This window comes from Zingiber officinale, chromosome 9A, assembly GCF_018446385.1.
Source record: "Zingiber officinale cultivar Zhangliang chromosome 9A, Zo_v1.1, whole genome shotgun sequence".
NCBI classification, from domain to species: domain Eukaryota; kingdom Viridiplantae; phylum Streptophyta; class Magnoliopsida; order Zingiberales; family Zingiberaceae; genus Zingiber; species Zingiber officinale.
This window is the reverse complement of record NC_056002.1, coordinates 19,335,101-19,352,450: the sequence shown is the minus strand read 5'-3', so window position 1 is coordinate 19,352,450 and position 17,350 is coordinate 19,335,101. Positions and strand designations below refer to the sequence as shown.

The following is a 17,350-nucleotide window of genomic DNA, read 5'->3' as shown; positions in this document are numbered from 1 at the left end:
AGCTCGGCTCGGCTCAGATTGATTACCTTATCAAACAAACTTGAATATCCCAAATCTCAGTTCGGCTCGACTTGTTTATAGCCCTACTTATTGAACTCTAAAAGGAAAGCTTGGGGTGCCCTAAGTAGAGAGTTATAGGAGTTTGGTGCTTTGAGGGGAGAACTTTGGGAGTTCAGAGTAGAGAACTTAAGAAATTGACCCACCTCAAAAAAGAAATTATAATAAAATTAGATAATCCTCACTCGAAGATCTTTCTAGGACTATCTTATACGATTTAGAAGAGAGATAAATTATAGAGACTTCATCCAACATAAAAGCCTTTTGCATAGGGTCAGGTGACTCGCGTTGCGTTTCATACATATTGAGAATAGATTCATGATTTATGACCTATTACAGTAACATCATGTATAAATATGGGGAATGAGATCCTCTGGACCATTTTTTTTTTAATCTGTTCTTGAATAAAAAAGGTGGATTGGTGAGAAATAATACCCCTATATTAAATAGATGGGGATCATTATCTCCCACTAATATAAATACGGGATCAGATGATGATTCAGCATTTTACGGATAAAGGATCCCTTTCCTAAATACGGTGTCAGTCCATAGGGAATGCCAATACGCCACCTAACCCCCTAGCTCGGTAAAATAGCTTTAAATTTGGGCCGAGAACTCTGAATCCCAATGAAATTGCTAGTTTGGGCCCTTGAGCCCTAAAGCCCAAATTAGAAAGTAATACTCATTTGCACCATTGTAGTTCATTAGTTTGAAACTACACCCTTGTCGCGGAAGAGCGGCGAACACTCTTTGTTCGTCTATCGTACACTCCACTGTCTCTCTCTCGCCACCGCCCCTTTCATTCTGTTTTTCCACCCCAGATGGAGAAGCTTTATAAGTCACCCTCGTCGCCGGTGGGTGGCTCAACCGCCTCTCCTGACTGATCTCTGGGCGTCTTCTTCTATTTTTTACCCCCTTCTCTAATCGATCCGCTTCCTGTCGCCTCCCTTTGAGCCTGCGCTGTGCTCGCGGCATCATGAGCAGCTTCGAAGCGGCGCTAGGGGGCCGTCGTACTTTCACGGATGCTCAGTGGCAAGAGATGGAGCATCAGGTGCTGATCTTGAAGTATCTGATAGCAGGCGTGCCCGTGCCGCCGGAGCTCATCGTTCCCATTCGGAGAAGCTTCGAGGCCTTGACCGGACGATATTATCACCCTTCGAGTAAGAGATCATGGCCAAGTTCTCGTCTTCAAGTTTTCCTTTGAATTCGCTATGTTACTTTTGATGTTTGAGGTCTAGATTCAATCGATAGTTTATTGTTATTAGATATTCTTCATGTTTGACTTATGCCTCATGTAGCCCTTTTTGTCGGCATTTTAATGTAGTTTTATGGTTTCATTGATTTTTTTTCGGAGATTGAAATTCTAATTTTTGCTATATATATTACTGTTCCTTATACTTTGTATTTCAATTTTCCAGTCAAGTTAGAAAAGGCTAGGATTTTTTTCTATCATTTATCCTGTTGGTGAAATAGTATTTAGCTGAGGTTTTCTGTTCCATCAATATGTTATCCAGGAACTCTGGTCTTTGTAACTTATAGGGTTGCATGCACATTATGCCCTCTCATTATTTGTGTTGAATGTCAAATATTTTCATCCTCTTCGGTTATTTTGGTTTTTTTACTATTGTTTCTAGGATTCTTACTCTTTTTTTTGTCCCTTTGATTTGGGAAGTATCGTTAGCCACTGTAAACAGCTTGCAGATCCTTATACTTTCTCAAAAGGATGTTTGCCAAATGTTCTTTAGAGAATTTGATAAGTCTCCTGTTCGTTAGTAATTACATGGATATTTTGATCAATATTAAACTACTGGGTCTACTGATCGAGCTGTATTTAACTCTCTTGTGTTATTGTCTCTTCTGTTATATATACAACTCATGCTATAAAGTTATATTTTCTCTTGAACTTAGTGAGTTACTATTCCTACTATGGAAAGAGACCAGACCCGGAACCAGGGCGATGTCGTCGGACTGATGGCAAAAAGTGGCGCTGCTCAAAGGATGCATATCCTGGTTCAAAGTATTGTGAGCGCCACATGCACCGTGGCCGCAATCGTTCAAGAAAGCCTGTGGAATCACAAACTGTCTCGCCAACTAAGAATACTTCGTCAACCTTGGCATCCTTTTCTCCTGCCAGTGACAATACCAGTGGGAGCGGTGCTGAGAACTTCAAGAACATTACTATACATTCAACTGCTGGACCAAGTACTCATATTCCATGCATCAATGTCACCGGCTCATCTCAGCTGCCCGTGGACACCTACACCCTGAGCAATAGGTATATTACTACTTGTCCATTAAGAAATGGATATGTTCCTTTACGCTATGAGGGCATTTGGTTAATTTATGGTTTCTATAATATTTGGATTGGCCTGTGCTAGTGAAATCGGCAGAATCAATTAAGCTCAGCTGGTTGGTTTACCTTGAGTTCATTTGCAGCACAAGTTAATTTTTCTTACTCCGATAGATTTTATACATCAAGAGATTCCACTTATACTTATAGACAACTTTGCCAATGAATTTAGAGAAGTACCTATCATTTATAACCATTTTGGATAGTATGTATACAATGGGGAGAAAAACCTTGGTGAATCATGGGCTAATAAAGCAATCTCATAAGCATAGATGAATGAACTACTAATAACTTCAATTAGCTATTTTGAACTAGTTGCTGGGCTTGTCAAATTAATAGGCTAATTTTCTAATCCATGTTAGATTAGTTCTTTTCTAAGTTTGTAAAAATCTCATTTATTTATCCACAGCTCGCTGTGTGAGGCTAAACTACAATGTTACAATCTTTCCCGCTTAAAATTTATTCCATCAAGACCATGAATTTCAACTCATGGCTCCTCCCTCATTGCCTGCATGTGATGCCCAATGACAAACTCTCTTTCACATAGGCAACTATTTCTTACACCTGACCGTGCGTTGGATTTAGTTGGCTTAGACATCATTTGTCATGATTTTCATAGATGATAAAAATACCTATTAATTTGTTACGATAATCACTAACCTAAAATGTTTATTAAGTCAAAATTAATAGTAGCTAACTTTTCTGGGTTCATAAACTCCCTTTAGTAGTCCACAACTCACCATGTAAACTATGCTCGTGAGTACTATCTCCCCTATTCAAGGCTTGATGCCCTTGTTAAGAGTTGAAGTCCAATTCATATTCCAAAATCCTAATTGGCAGCATGCGTGACCCAGTGATAGCTTTGCAACACCTCACAATACTTAAGGTTAAGTCTATGCTGATCTGATAGATATCAATCTTCCATACTTGTATAAACTAGAAACTAATCTATTAATTTGTCAAGCCTACCTATTAACTCATGATGCTTAACTCATATTAAATATAATGCAAGAGCTACATATTTGACTTCTCAAATTTTCAAATAGTCGAATGATTGGACCAAAATAACCTAAACTTGTAATTAAATTTTTCTTTTTCTTGCGATTGCAAGGACAACTAGAACTTGTTAGATCCATGTTGTGCTCATCTGTGGATTAAATTGATTGTGCTAAGAGTTATATATAGCGAAAATAGGATAAAACCATATTAGGTTCACTATTGGACTTAGTAACTTAAGAGAATTCTCACAAGAATTATGAAATGGATACCTTTGAAGAATCTTTTTTTTTTTTTAATGTATTTATTTGAAGAGCTTCAAGCACTTTGAGCTCTAGAAATTTGAGATATGTTGGTATTGTGGTAGCTCCCATTTTGGTTGTTTAAGAAATGATCTCAACCCTTTTGTGATGATATACAATGGAGCAATAGTATCTATGACCTTCAACACGTTGAAAGGCAACAGTGAAAATAAGCATGTGTGTGATTGCGTTCTGATATGCTTTAGAACTTGCTTGAAATGCAACAGTGAAAATAAGCACGTGTGAGGTTGCATTCTGATGTCTTAGAAGTTGCCTGAAACAACAATTATAGTTCAGATGCAGTGCATCAAAATTGAAATAAGAGGAATGCATCTGGTGATCCATGAGTTTCAAGCTGTTAGATTTTTAAACAGCCATAATAGAAACTTGTGTTTCTGAAGCTTTAAAAGAAATAGTTGTTTCTGTTGATTCTAAAGCATGAAATACAGAAATATGAAATATGTGGGTTTCACAGTGATCTCCCATAGTAGATCTTGATTTTCGCTTGTTGTCGGAAGAGCGTTCACAAACGAATCGAAAAACTCTTCAAGGTACACAAACCAAATCCCAACTGGATGGTAATGGACAAACCAAAATTTATGTTCTTCGCAGCAACCCCTTCTCTCTCTTTTGTGCACACAGACAAACCTTGCACAGAGATCACACACACAGGATGAACCCTTTCTCTTTGACCTTGCATAGACTTCGCGCATGGCTTGGCACACACTTCTTCTTGGACCTTGGACGTAATTTTATATGAGGAAGATGACTCTTCCTCTTCCTCTATTAATGGAGGAAAATGAATGAGTTAGAAGATGAAGGGGTAGGGTGCCCTTTCATCTTCTTAACTCTAACATCTCCCACTCGTCTAAGTCAATCCCAAAGGGTCATCTAGTCACAAAGACCATGTAAGAACATTCAATTCATACTTTAGGGAAAATGGTTCGTGTGACATCAAACACAGTAATTATTGCTAAGAAGATTATTACACCTTACATAACTGCTCTATAGAACAAATCAGATACATCAATAACTTGTCTTTATCCCAGATTAAATTATGTTCATTTACATCAATATAAATATCTCCAATCTCTCAGAATGACTATTATGTCAAGAGCATGTTCTATATTTAAATATTCACAATTATTTCTATACATAATAGAAATGGGTTGACCAGTGAATAACATCAAAAGATGTAAATCTATTTAATCTTTCTTTTTAGCTAGAATATATTCATTCTAATCAGTCGTTGTCCTAGTTATGCTCCATAGACCGAATCACTCAGCCAATAGGAAACATGCCAAAATAGCATGCACTGACAGAACATTAAGTAGACAGCTAAATAGTCACTTAGGGTAAGATTGATATTAACTTATAATCTCAAGGGTTTCACATAGTAGAGAAGCAAGAATCCATTCTTTTACTACCCTATTGTCACTATAGGACACGTAGTATGAATCACATGCTACGATATTTTTCTCTTTACTAAAAAGAGTACATGTTTTTCTCAAAATTTAACATCGTACATATTTCGATCTAGACATACTTAATGTGTAATCCTGAATTCAACATATGAATTTCAATCTAGCTTTAAGTAGATTCAGAGTTCATTTACTCCAATCAGTACATATATGGTTTCATCTTGACACCATTATCAAGGCGACTTTAACTTATGGGTATGTCTCTATTCACCGCTACATAAGCTATCCCATAAGTAACAGTTTTACCTTTATTTATACTTAACAAATAGAGATGATGGTCCATATGCGTGGACTAATCTCAACCTGTCAATATGCTCATCGAGACTTCAATCCAAAATGTAACAACATATACACTGAATATATCATGATATTTTACAACGTGTTATATTTTACGAAGTCACAAAGATTTTTTATATCCTTGAAATGACTCTTTAGTCAATGGTTTAGTAAAAGGATCTGCAAACATATTACATGTAAGGATGTCCTCAAGAACTATCTTTTCCTTGTCAACAATATCCCTTACAAAATTATACTTAATTTTTATACTTGCCTTTGCTATGATATTTGAGATCTTTTGAAAAAACTATAGCAACTTGATTGTCACAATACACTATAACAGGACTCCCACTATCCTTAGCAATCTTTAAATACTTCATGAACCTTCTCAACAAAGCAACTTCTTGCACATCCGTTACGTAAGCTACACAGCTTCTATTGTCGACAAGTTTACACAAGTCCAGCTATATAGCTTCTATTGTTGACAAGGTTACATAAACCAAGTCACACAACTTTCATTGTCAACAAAACTACATAAGCGCTTCTTGATATTCCATGAGATAATGCCACCATTTAGCTAGAAGTTAGATGTGGATTTTTTGTCATCAAGGTCTCCCGTCCAATTTGCATCTGTATAGTCTTTCAGGCTCATCTTAGATCCTTGAAAACAGATACGACAATCTGTTATCCCTTTTGAGATATCTGAATATCCTCTTCATCGCTTTCCAGTGTTGACTGGAAATGACTAACTAAGCCAACAATATAGCTTATATCAGGGTGAGTACACAACATAATGTACATTAAACTACCAATTACTTTGGCATATGATTTTCCTTCATTTCGGCTATTTCTTCAGGAGTCTTAGGATACAATGTTGTAATCCGACATATTGAAGTGTTGTATCTTAGTGATATAAGCCTCTTGAGACAAACCTGAAAGTCTTTTTGATTGATCTTTCATGATCTTCTCTCCTAAGATATACTCAGCTTCTCTTCAAAAATAATATCCTCCGGATATATTATTTTGCAACTAGTCGAGATTTGTATCGATTAATTGATCTATCCGCTTTCCTTTTAATTTTGAGAATCTACTTATTCTTAATAGCTCTTCGGCTCATAGGAAGATCGACTAAATCCCAAATTTGATTCTTTTGTCATTGACTTCATTTTCTCATCTATTGCAACTTTCTATTTTTTCTCTAATTGAGCATTTTAATGCTTCCTCAACCGTTTGAGGTTCATCGTCGTCAGCTGAGAGTGTTATTAATGCCTCATTCTTAACATCAAACTATTTTTGAGTTTTAATATTATGAACGCTTCTTCGTAAGTTAGGTTATTGAGAAGTTAAATTATGACTTCAAATTACTCCCACTAGGCTGATTAAATTTAGACATCTCTATTGATTATTGATTTGTTGATAAAAGAACATTGTCCTCTTCCTCTATTTTAAATAAAAGGAATCGTCTTATCAACTTCACGTCTTGTTGGGAACTTAATTTCAAAAAAAAAGTAGCATCTCTTGACTTTATTTCAGAGATGATTCTATTTTGTTGCTCACTAATGCAGAATACCTTATATAGATACATTTCTTATCTCTGACTCCTAATTTTTCATATTTGTGAGTCTTATCATGAACATAGGCAGCTGACCCCCAATGACTCAGATTACTTAAATCTGGTTTTCTGCTTGTCCAACGTTCATATGGAGTAGATGGAACAAATTTAGAAGACACTCGGTTAAGCATATAGGTTGCAGCTAATAACGCATCTCCCCAATAGGAAATAGACAAATTAGCTTGAGCCATCATAGACCTAACCATATTTAGAAGAGTTTGATTTCTTTTTTCAGCAACCCCATTTTACTATGGAGTTTAATAATCCTTTTCTCATTACATATTGTCTTGAACTGATCAGACAAATATTATCTCTATGGTTAGTGCGCAAGGTTTTAACCTTATGTCCTAATTGATTCTCAACTTTGTTCAAGTAACGATTGAAACAATCTAATGCTTCAGATTTGTGAGAAATCAAATACGCATGACCAAAACGTGTGAAGTCATCAATAAATATAATGAAATAAGAATTTTCATTTCTGGCATTCACATTCATTGGGCCACAAATATCTAAATGAATTAATTGGAATGGTGATTTAGCTTTAATAGTCTTACCAAATGGTTTCTTAGTTGCTCTTTCAGCAAGACAATGCTCACATATAGACAAATTAACTTTAGCATGAGTGCACTCTCTTTAGCTAATCTATTCATTCGTTCTTGTCCTATATGTTCTAGTCTAATATACCAAATTTTATCATTAATATCGGCATCACTAGTAAGAACAATATTTGGTTCTATATCAATAACCATGAAATCATTTGTTACATAACCATATCCTATTAACACAAAGTTAATTCTTAGTTCCACACAATGACTGTAAAAGTTTATACAATAACCTAAATAAAGAAGAGTATTAACGGAAATTAGATTCCGTCGAATTTCAGAGCATACATGACATCATACAGAAACAAAGTATGCCCACCACGTAGGTTGAGTTTGCAAATGTCAACTCCTTTGACTTCAATCCTTGCATTCTTTCCCATATATATCCATTTGTTGTCAGCTGGTACCTGACGGTACTCCACGTATGTAGCTCTATCACGAGCTACATGATTCGTTGCTCCTGAATCTATAATCCACAAAGGACAAGAATCAGCAAACAACACTGAACTAGCAACATAATGCTCATGGAAAGAAGATAAACATGAATCTACCTTTTTTGGCTTAATACATTCTCGAGCAAATTGACCCTTCTCACCACAGTTATAGCAAGTCAGCTTGCTTTTAGGTTTATGTCATACTTCTTTTCTTTCTTCTTAATTGAGCCTTGCCCAGCAGTAGCACCAGCTTCTTTTCCCTTTCCTTTTCCTCTCTTAAACCATTTTTTCTTATTCTTGGAATCAGAACTTTTAGCTACAAAAGCTACACTAGAAATCCTTGCCAATTCTATTCTCTCTGCCTCCGGTTCTACATGACGTGAGACATCATTGAAAGTCTTGATACTTTCATTATGAGTCATATTCTGTTTCATTATTTCCCAAGAATTAGGAAAGAAATAGATAACTGTTTGAACTTGTTGTTCATCAGTCAACTCATAACAAGCAATTTTTAGCTCCCAAATTATATTTGCCATTTCCCTCAAATATTGGGTCATGGTAACATTCGGGCACTTTTTATAGCTGTCAAATTTTATTGTCATCTGACGAAGCTCGCTTAAACTTACTCCACTATACTTATCTCTAAGGGCAACACAGACTGCATGAGCAAATGGTAATGACTCGTACTCAAATACTAGATCGTCTACCATTGAACTAATCAATATTCCCTTAGCAGTGGCCATCCATGTCATGTTTGTACTGTGCTGTACTGTAGAACCATCAACAGGTTCTTCCTTGAATTGATTTACAACCTCTAGAACTTCTTTTTCCTAAAATCATATTGTATCTTAAGGTGTTAGATTTTGTAGTTATTCCCATATAATTTCTTTCTGTTATTGAGTTTAGCTATGATGTTCATATTTGCCATGATCTAATATAAATAAACACATTATCTAGTATTTCAGTGTATTTCATATGTATATAATTTATGGTTGATTCAATATTAATTTGAGTTGGTTTACAAAATCAAGTGATAACTACGTTTCCACTCATCATTTATATAATCCAATCTAACCAACATTGATCAATACTATTGATCCTGTCCGAACGCTGAATCAACGGACGCTGGGCACGTGGCGCTCTCCGAATTGCTGACGTAGATCTTCGACCGGTCGTACGGACCTCCGGCGAACCTGCAAGGAAGTCGGGCCGGGAAGGGGTTCCCGTCGACGACCCTCCGACGCTCAAGTCAGGCAAGTGGACAACAAAGAAGTGACTCTCAATATCGGAGAATGCGTACCTCCGGTGAAGTGTGAGGCCCTTTATATAGGGCCGCGAAGAGGCTCACGCACACATACCGAGACGAATACTTGTCCTCAGCCCCTACCTCAGCATGGGCTTGTCAGAAGAGCTTACCTGACACCATACTGCTACAGTCCGAGCACGTCTCTGATGGGACAACGGAACCCTCTGTCATAAGATCCTGCGTATGGCCTAATCGTCGGACATGCCCCGCTGTCAGAAGATGTTCCCTTGTCTTTTTCTCCTTTTACCCCATGTCGAGCGTCCGTCCGGTCGGCATGTTCCCGCACGTCCGGCCGGTTGTATGTGCTGATCCGCTCGGAATATTCTCGGTCGTGTGCTCTGTGGACTGTTAACAGTTGCTATTTTATGTCTTCGGCCGAGCGGGCTACCCGATCGGTCCGACAACCTTGTTCCCCTGAGCGTCGGAGACCCGACTCCCCGTCGGGTTGTTTCTGATTCCGCTGAGACCCAGTCCGGCCGACCGGTCTCCCCTTATCCGGTCGGCCGTTGACCCTTTGACTTCCACGTGGCGATGACTTCCCCCAGAGGGGGTCCCTGTTCTTACCGCCGGATCACTTGCCTCCCCTTCAAGTCTAGTCGAAGGAGGCGATTAGTCCGACTGACTGGACCATCAGTTGGGCCGAGCGGCGTACTGCAACTACCATCCGCTCGGAAACAAGGGGCAGCCAAAACGCCAGTCAACGCCAACATTGCTCAGCATCTCTTCGAAGTTTCCGCCAATCTCCATCATTAAGGTCGAGTACGCGCTCATTAAATGCGTTCCAGTGGCTGAATGCCACGTGGCGGTGCTGCCGTCATTGTACGGCGGCGGCGTGGTGTTCTGATGGGATCGAGATGGTTCGAAATAAACGACGCGATGCGTGCTCCGATTCTCGCGACCTGGATCCGACGGTGGAGGTCGCTCGGGCTCCACCCTATAAAAGCTTCGTTTTCTTCCCTTCGCCTCACTTCTGCCGTCGAGTGCCTCCCGATTGTTCCTTCTCGCGTTCCAGCTTTCCGGTGATCTTGTATTTCTGTTTTCGGCGATCTCCGGTGCTCTTCCCTCGATCCTCCTCTTCGTTGTAAGGTTCTTCTTCTTTCTCTCTTTGGTTCTAGCGTTTTCTTTGCATTTCTTTCCCAAGTTTTCGTCCTCGGGGTACTGTTTCGTTGCCATCTTCTTCCTTTTATCCTCTTTAGTCTTTTTTGATTTCGTCCGCTCGGACAATGGCAAGCTCTTCCCAGCCACAAGACCAAGCCCTCGGCCCATGGTATACCACTATGGAGTCGCGCTTCGATCGGCGCGACGTCGACATTCTGATAGATAGTTTTGACATCCCCTCCAACCTTGAAATCATCCTACCCACAGAATCCGCTTGGCCACACAAACCGCCGCGCGGAGCTTTTTGTGTTTTCCGCGACCAGTTTACATCCGGTCTGCGATTTCCGATCCATCCCTTCTTTGTAGAAGTTTGCAACTTTTTCGGCTTCCGCTCGGAAGCCTAGTCCCCAATACCTTCCGCCTCTTATGCGACGTTGTAGTCTTATTCAAGATCCATAACATTCCCCTCCGACCGGAGGTCTTCTATTATTTCTATTACCCTAAACAGTCCGAGCCGGGCACTTACATGTTCCAGGCTCGGCCTGGTTTAGTTTTCTTCAACAAACTACCCTCTTCCAATAAGCATTAGAAAGAATTTTACTTTTATATTCGCCTTTCCGAGCGGACCCCCTTCCTTACGAAGTGGCAGATCGGACCACCAACTTCACCAGAGCTGAAGAGATTCAAGACCGGGCCGGAGTATCTCCACGCCGCCAACATGCTCGCCGGTCTGTGCTTTGACATCAACAAATTCCTTCCAGAAGGGGTTATGTACATATTCGGCTTAAGTCCGATCAGAACACCTCTCCCGAACGGTTTCGGTAAGAATTTTACTTGTATAGTTGCCTTGCTTGCTAACTGATTTTTTCTTTTTTCCTTTGCAGCGAATATTGTCATGGAGTCGGTGATGGCTAGTATTTTGAAGAGGAAGGCGGCGGCGCTTGAAGCCGCGACGGCCAAAGAGATGGAAACACTCGGCATTGAGCCGGTCGGCTCCCATGAAGGGGAGAGCGGGACTCACGAGGAGTCGGCCGCTCAGGCTTCTCTCCCGGAACCGGCGGTGGGAGCAACTATTAGCCAAGAGCCTTCCGCCCGGGAGGAAGGCTCCGCTCAGGCAGGAGAGCGGCCTCTCCGACAAAAAAGGCACCGAGTGGAGACTCCCCTCCGATCGGCCACGTCCGCGGTCCAACCGCCCGAACGGGCCACAGCGGATTCGCGAGGTAAGGCTCCAGCGATGGAGACTATTTCGTCCGATCGGACTCCCTCCCAATTGGATGCGTTCGTGGACCTAATTGAAGCCGTTCCGATCAGCTCCCTTCCGCCTGCTCCCCATCCAGTCCATCGCTCAACCATCTTGTCCCCGTTTTCGACGCCGGCCTCCGATCCTTCCCCGGCTTCCGCCCAGACGACGCCCGGTCGGCGCCGCACCGTCCGTGTCTCACTGCACCTCCCGACTGAAGAATTGCTGCCCGAGGCTGATCGACCCACAGCGCCCGAGCATATGATCACGATGAAGGGCCCCTTAGCCGAAATGTGGGCCGACGCTCGGGCGCGGGTGGCGATGATTCCACTCAGCAACTTGGCTAATAGCCACATGCAGCAGGCCACCGGGGTAAGTGCATTTTCTGAAGTCGTTTACACATTCTTTCCGATCGGCTACTAATAATTTTTCTTTTGTCAGAGATGGGTGGAGGAGATTGCTGTCTCCAACCGGCTCGCTATGGTGGATGAGGAGCTTAAAAGGCTACGGAGTTCGGGCGACGCTCCTTCCCAAGGCCCTTCATATGCCGATCTTCAGAAGGAGCTAAAAAAGACCCAAGATCTGTTGGAGGCCGAGCGGAAGAAGACGACCGATCAGGCCCATACTTTGGCCGAGCTCGAGCGTGTGAATAAATCTCTAGATCGTAACATAATCCTGGCAACCGAGCGGAAGAACACGGCTATCTTCGATTTGGAGAAGAAGAATGTAGAGGCTCGGGGCTTGGAGCTGAAAGTAAAGGAGCTGATGGATCAGCTGACCGGCGAGAAGGCAGCCCGCTCGGACGAAGTGAAGAAGCTCGAAGCCACTTTGCAAGAACATCAGGCAGCCGCCGAAGCTTCCCGGGCGGCTCTCAAAGAATACCAAGAGGCTGAGCCTGACCGAGTCGCGATGCTGAGGCTAAACTACATCCGTTCGGTCGAATTTTCAGAGAAAGTCTACGAACGGATGTACACTGCCTTTGACCTTGCTATGACCGCCACCACAACATATTTGAAGTCCAAGGGTCTTCTTCTCGACTCGGCTCTCATCCCGGCCGCAGATCAAGTGGCGCTCCTTGACAACATCCCGAAGGATCTTTACGATTATCTAGAATAGGAGTTTATATGTAATTCAGCCGCTCGGCTAAAAACGGTCATTTCTTTGTAATTCAGGCGCTCGGCCTTATGGTTTTAAATGCTATCCTTCCGCTTGCTTTTTCACTTATTGATCAATATGCATGCTGGCCGCTCGGCCTTATTATTCGCCTTTCCTGCCACCTTTCTTGTGTTCGAAAGGAATTTTTACGAAGTATTTTGCGTAGCTAGGCCGCTTGGCTTAATATATCATATTTCGACGAGAGGTTGTTCTCTGGATGTTGACGAAGTACTTTTGGGTACTTGGCCGATCGACGGAACGGTTCACCAGTTAACCTCTTTATTGCCTGCCGCTCGGAGAGTTTATAGTCGCCGGCTCGACTCTCGATTTTTAACGTCGGAGCTCGACGGTCTTCCGCTCGGATGGTTTATAGACGCCGGCTCGTCTCTCGATTTTTAACGTCGGAGCTCGACGGTCTTCCGCTCGGAGGGTTTATAGACGCCGGCTCGTCTCTCGATTTTTAACGTCGGAGCTCGACGGTCTTCCGCTCGGAGGGTTTATAGACGCCAGCTCGTCTCTCGATTTTTAACGTCGGAGCTCGACGGTCTTCCGCTCGGAGAGTTTATAGACGCCGGCTCGTCTCTCGATTTTTAACGTCGGAGCTCGACGACATTTAAGGCTAATCTTAACACTGCCGTTGGGCAGAGATATTTGTCATCTTATATCATTTTGCTTCCTGCATTACAAGGATATAGGCGACCAGAACATATATAAAATTACATCAGCGCACCTCTTACCCAGATCGGTACGGCTGGAGATGATTCGCGCTCCATGGTCGATCTAGCCGCCATCCGTCTTCATCTTCCAAATAATAAGCACTCGAGCGGAGCTTCTCGATGACTTTGAAGGGGCCCGCCCAAGGAGCCTCCAGCTTGCCAACGTCTCCGACCGGCTTTATTTTCTTCCAGACAAGGTCGCCAACCTGGAATGCTCTGGGGATTACGCGCTGGTTGTAGTTTTGCTTCATTCTTTGCCGGTACGCCATCAGCCGGACGGACGACTTGGCTTGCTTTTCGTCGACCAAATCCAGCTCCATGTTCCTCCGCTCGGCGTTATCATCATCATAATTCTGGATCCGGACGGACTCGACGCCGACTTCGACCGGAATGACAGCTTCCCCGCCATACACCAGATGGAAAGGCGTGACGCCCGTTCCTTCTTTTGGGGTCGTGCGGATGGCCCATAAGACGCCTGATAGCTCGTCCACCCAGCTTCCTCCCATGTGGTCCAGTCGGGCTCGAAGAATTCTAAGGATTTCTCTTTTGGTTACTTCCGCTTGGCCGTTGCTTTGTGGATACGCCACGGAAGTGAAGTGTTGTTCAATGTCATAACTTTTGCACCAGTCTTCAAGCTGCTTCCCCGTAAACTGTCGTCCGTTATCAGATACGAGCCGATGAGGGATGCCGAAACGACAAATTATGTGCTGCCAGATAAACTTCTTGACCATCTGCTTGGTGATCTTGGCCAGTGGCTCGGCCTCCACCCATTTGGAAAAATAGTCGACAGCTACCAGTAGAAACTTCCGCTGACCGGTTGCCATAGGAAATGGACCCACAATATCCATTCCCCACTGGTCGAACGGACAAGATACGGTAGCTGCTTTCATTTCCTCCGCCGATCGGTGGGAGAAGTTATGATACTTCTGGCAGGAAAGGCATGTCGCGAAGGTCCGAGCGGCGTCTGCTTGCAAGGTTGGCTAGAAGTATCCGGCCAACAGTATCTTCTTAGCCAACGATCGTCCGCCCGGATGCCCTCCGCACGATCCTTGATGCACTTCTTGGAGGATGTATGCCGCGTATTCCGAGCTCACACATTTCAACAGCGGACGGGAGAAAGCCTTCTTGTAGAGTTGGTCTCCAATGAGCGTGAACCGACCAGCTCTCCTCCTTAATTGTTGGGCTGCTTCCCGATCGGATGGTGTTGCCCCCGACCGAAGAAATTCTATGATGGCTGTCCAGTCCAATCAGATTCAATGCGGTTTGATTGAATCAAACTGATCTGGTTAAACCAACCAATGGCGTGAATCAGATCGGGGTCTAAAAGGACTAACCTGATCTAGTTAAACCAACCAATGATTTAAACCAGATCTCGATCTAACTGGACCAAACTGGTTTGATTAAATCAATCAATGGTTTGAACTAGACCGAGGTCTCCAATTAATTGAAATATTAAAAAATAAAATTTAATTTCCAATTTAATTGAATTGTGAATTAATTAAACCATTTTCTAATTAATTACAACATGCATGAGTTTCAAAAGGTTTTTTCATGCATTAATAAACCTTAGTTTAATGCATTAATAATAAACTTAATGGTTACAAAAAAAAACTTTGTCGAAACATATGCACAAAACTTAATGCTTGGTATGAAATCTAATGCTTCAGTTTTTGTTCGTGATCTTCGCCTGTCGGTCATAATCGGAGGATTGACCTCTTAATCGTCCATTGACTAAAAACGGAGACAAACTATGTGGTTATCATCTGTTGCGCTCGGGGTTCGGCGATGGCTGCAGATCGCGATTGTGCCCAGGTCCCGACGATGGCAGAATTCAATAGAGCAAACTCCGTCAACGATTCCTCCAGCGATGAACAAGTGTATACCATTCGAACAGATCTACTAGCATATCTTGCACAGATCCTTTTATAGTAACATGATCTACAAGTATAAGAGAGCTTATGCTTTCACGACAACATGATCATATAGCAAATAGAAAGATAGTGATCTACATGCATTCAACGTTTGCTCTGATACCAATGTTGATTCTAAAGCATGAAATACAAAAATATGAAATCTTTAAAACTCACTAATCTCTCGTAGTAGATCCTGATCTTCACTTGTTGTCAGAAGAACGTTCACAAACGAATCGAAAGCTCTTCAAGGTTCACAAACCAAATCCCAATCCGATGATAATGACGAACCAAAACTTATGTTCTTCGCAACAACCCCTTCACAACAACCCCTTCTCTCTCTTTTGTGCACACAGAGGAACCTTGCAAGATCACACACACGGGACGAACCCTTTCTCTTTGACCTTGCATAGACTTCGCACACAGCTTGTCACACACTTCTTCTTGGACCTTGGACGTAATTTTATATGAGGAAGATGACTCTTCCTCTTCCTCAATTAATAGAGGAAAATGAATAGGTTAGAAGATGAAGGGGAAGGAGTGCCCATTCATCTTCTTAACTCTAACCGTTTCTTACATAACCTTTTATGGCAAATGTTTTTTTTTTCATTTCATGGAGATGCATAATGGCCCCAATTCTGCAGGTACTTCTCTGGACTTAGAGCTGATGTGGATGAGCACAGATTCTTTTCTGAAGCTTCTGGCAGCGGAAAGGTCCTTGGAGTTGACAACCCATGGCACCTAATGTCGACATGGTCATCCACGTTTCCTCAGTCAAAATTGCAAGATTCTTTCAATTTGAGGAATGCTTATCCTCAACTTCAGTTACTGCAAGATCATGGGCAGGTTACCCTCCCCTCGCTATCTGGACAGCAGTGCCAGCAGGATCATTCTTTATTTGGAAGTGAATCCAGTTTAACAGAGCCAGCAAAACATGAGACTCAGTCCCTTCGACCCTTTTTCGAAGAATGGCCCAAGGCAAGAGATTCTTGGCGAAACCTTGACGACAATAGATCAAACCGGGCCTCATTTTCCACGACCCAGCTCTCCATTTCAATTCCAATGACTTCACCAGACTTCACCAGCACCTCTTCCAGGTCACCAAACGGTGGGATTCATTCGCAAACCATATTTCTACTGCATAGTAGTTCACAGGTCAGTCTTCTTTTTCCTCTCTCGTATCCCTTATGCTATATATATTTTTTTCTGCAGAAGATTGAGAGGGAGGGAATCTCAAATACTTCCAGTCCTTTGCTGAATCTACAAAGAACATCTGTTCAATCCAACAATTGTCTGTGGTTTTTCTATTGCCTGTGGTTTTTGTAGTAGTGTAATCCAACAAATCCAACAATGATTATATTGTCTGTGCTATTATCTTGTGCCTTAGTATTCCGAGAAACTGGGTGCAAGAAGTTTTGTATCTTGACTTGCAAACTTGTTTCTGAACAATCAAACTTATAGGTATCTTCCAGACGTTGTTTCTTTCCTATAACCCTTGAGGTATGACCTGCAGTAATAATTAGCTTCCCCTGTGCCCTGTGTGATTTATAGCTTCATGACTTTGTGTTTTGGAATCTTGTGCTTGATCTCATGCTGGCTCAGGGAGCTCGAGATGAGATGGCAGTCTATATGCACTTTTGCTCATGTCTTCACTTGAGTTACTAAGATTCCTTGGGCAATCAAGCATTCCTCCTCTAACTTTGTTATTTCCAAAACATAATGCTTCGTCGATCTTCCTCTAATTTATACTAGTGTTGTTTCTCCATTTTAATTTGGTTCCTTTGGGTCTTGGACTTTCAAGTGCCAAAAGATAGT

General features: G+C 42.0%; 1 protein-coding gene across 2 annotated transcripts; it reads left to right on the top strand.

The window, feature by feature from the left end:
• The first annotated feature begins 788 nt into the window (after positions 1-788).
• On the top strand, positions 789-17,025 carry LOC122021582 (growth-regulating factor 5-like). Of its 2 annotated transcripts, XM_042579706.1 has the most exons (4): positions 789-1,217; positions 1,966-2,332; positions 16,180-16,643; positions 16,748-17,025. In XM_042579706.1, exons 1-4 carry the CDS (start codon positions 1,034-1,036, stop codon positions 16,753-16,755), a joined length of 1,023 nt encoding a protein of 340 aa, XP_042435640.1. In that variant the 5' UTR covers positions 789-1,033; the 3' UTR covers positions 16,756-17,025. The 2 variants fall into 2 exon arrangements, with proteins under 2 accessions (XP_042435640.1, XP_042435638.1); XM_042579704.1 differs by having other exon boundaries at positions 16,180-17,025.
• The last annotated feature ends 325 nt before the right edge of the window (positions 17,026-17,350 follow it).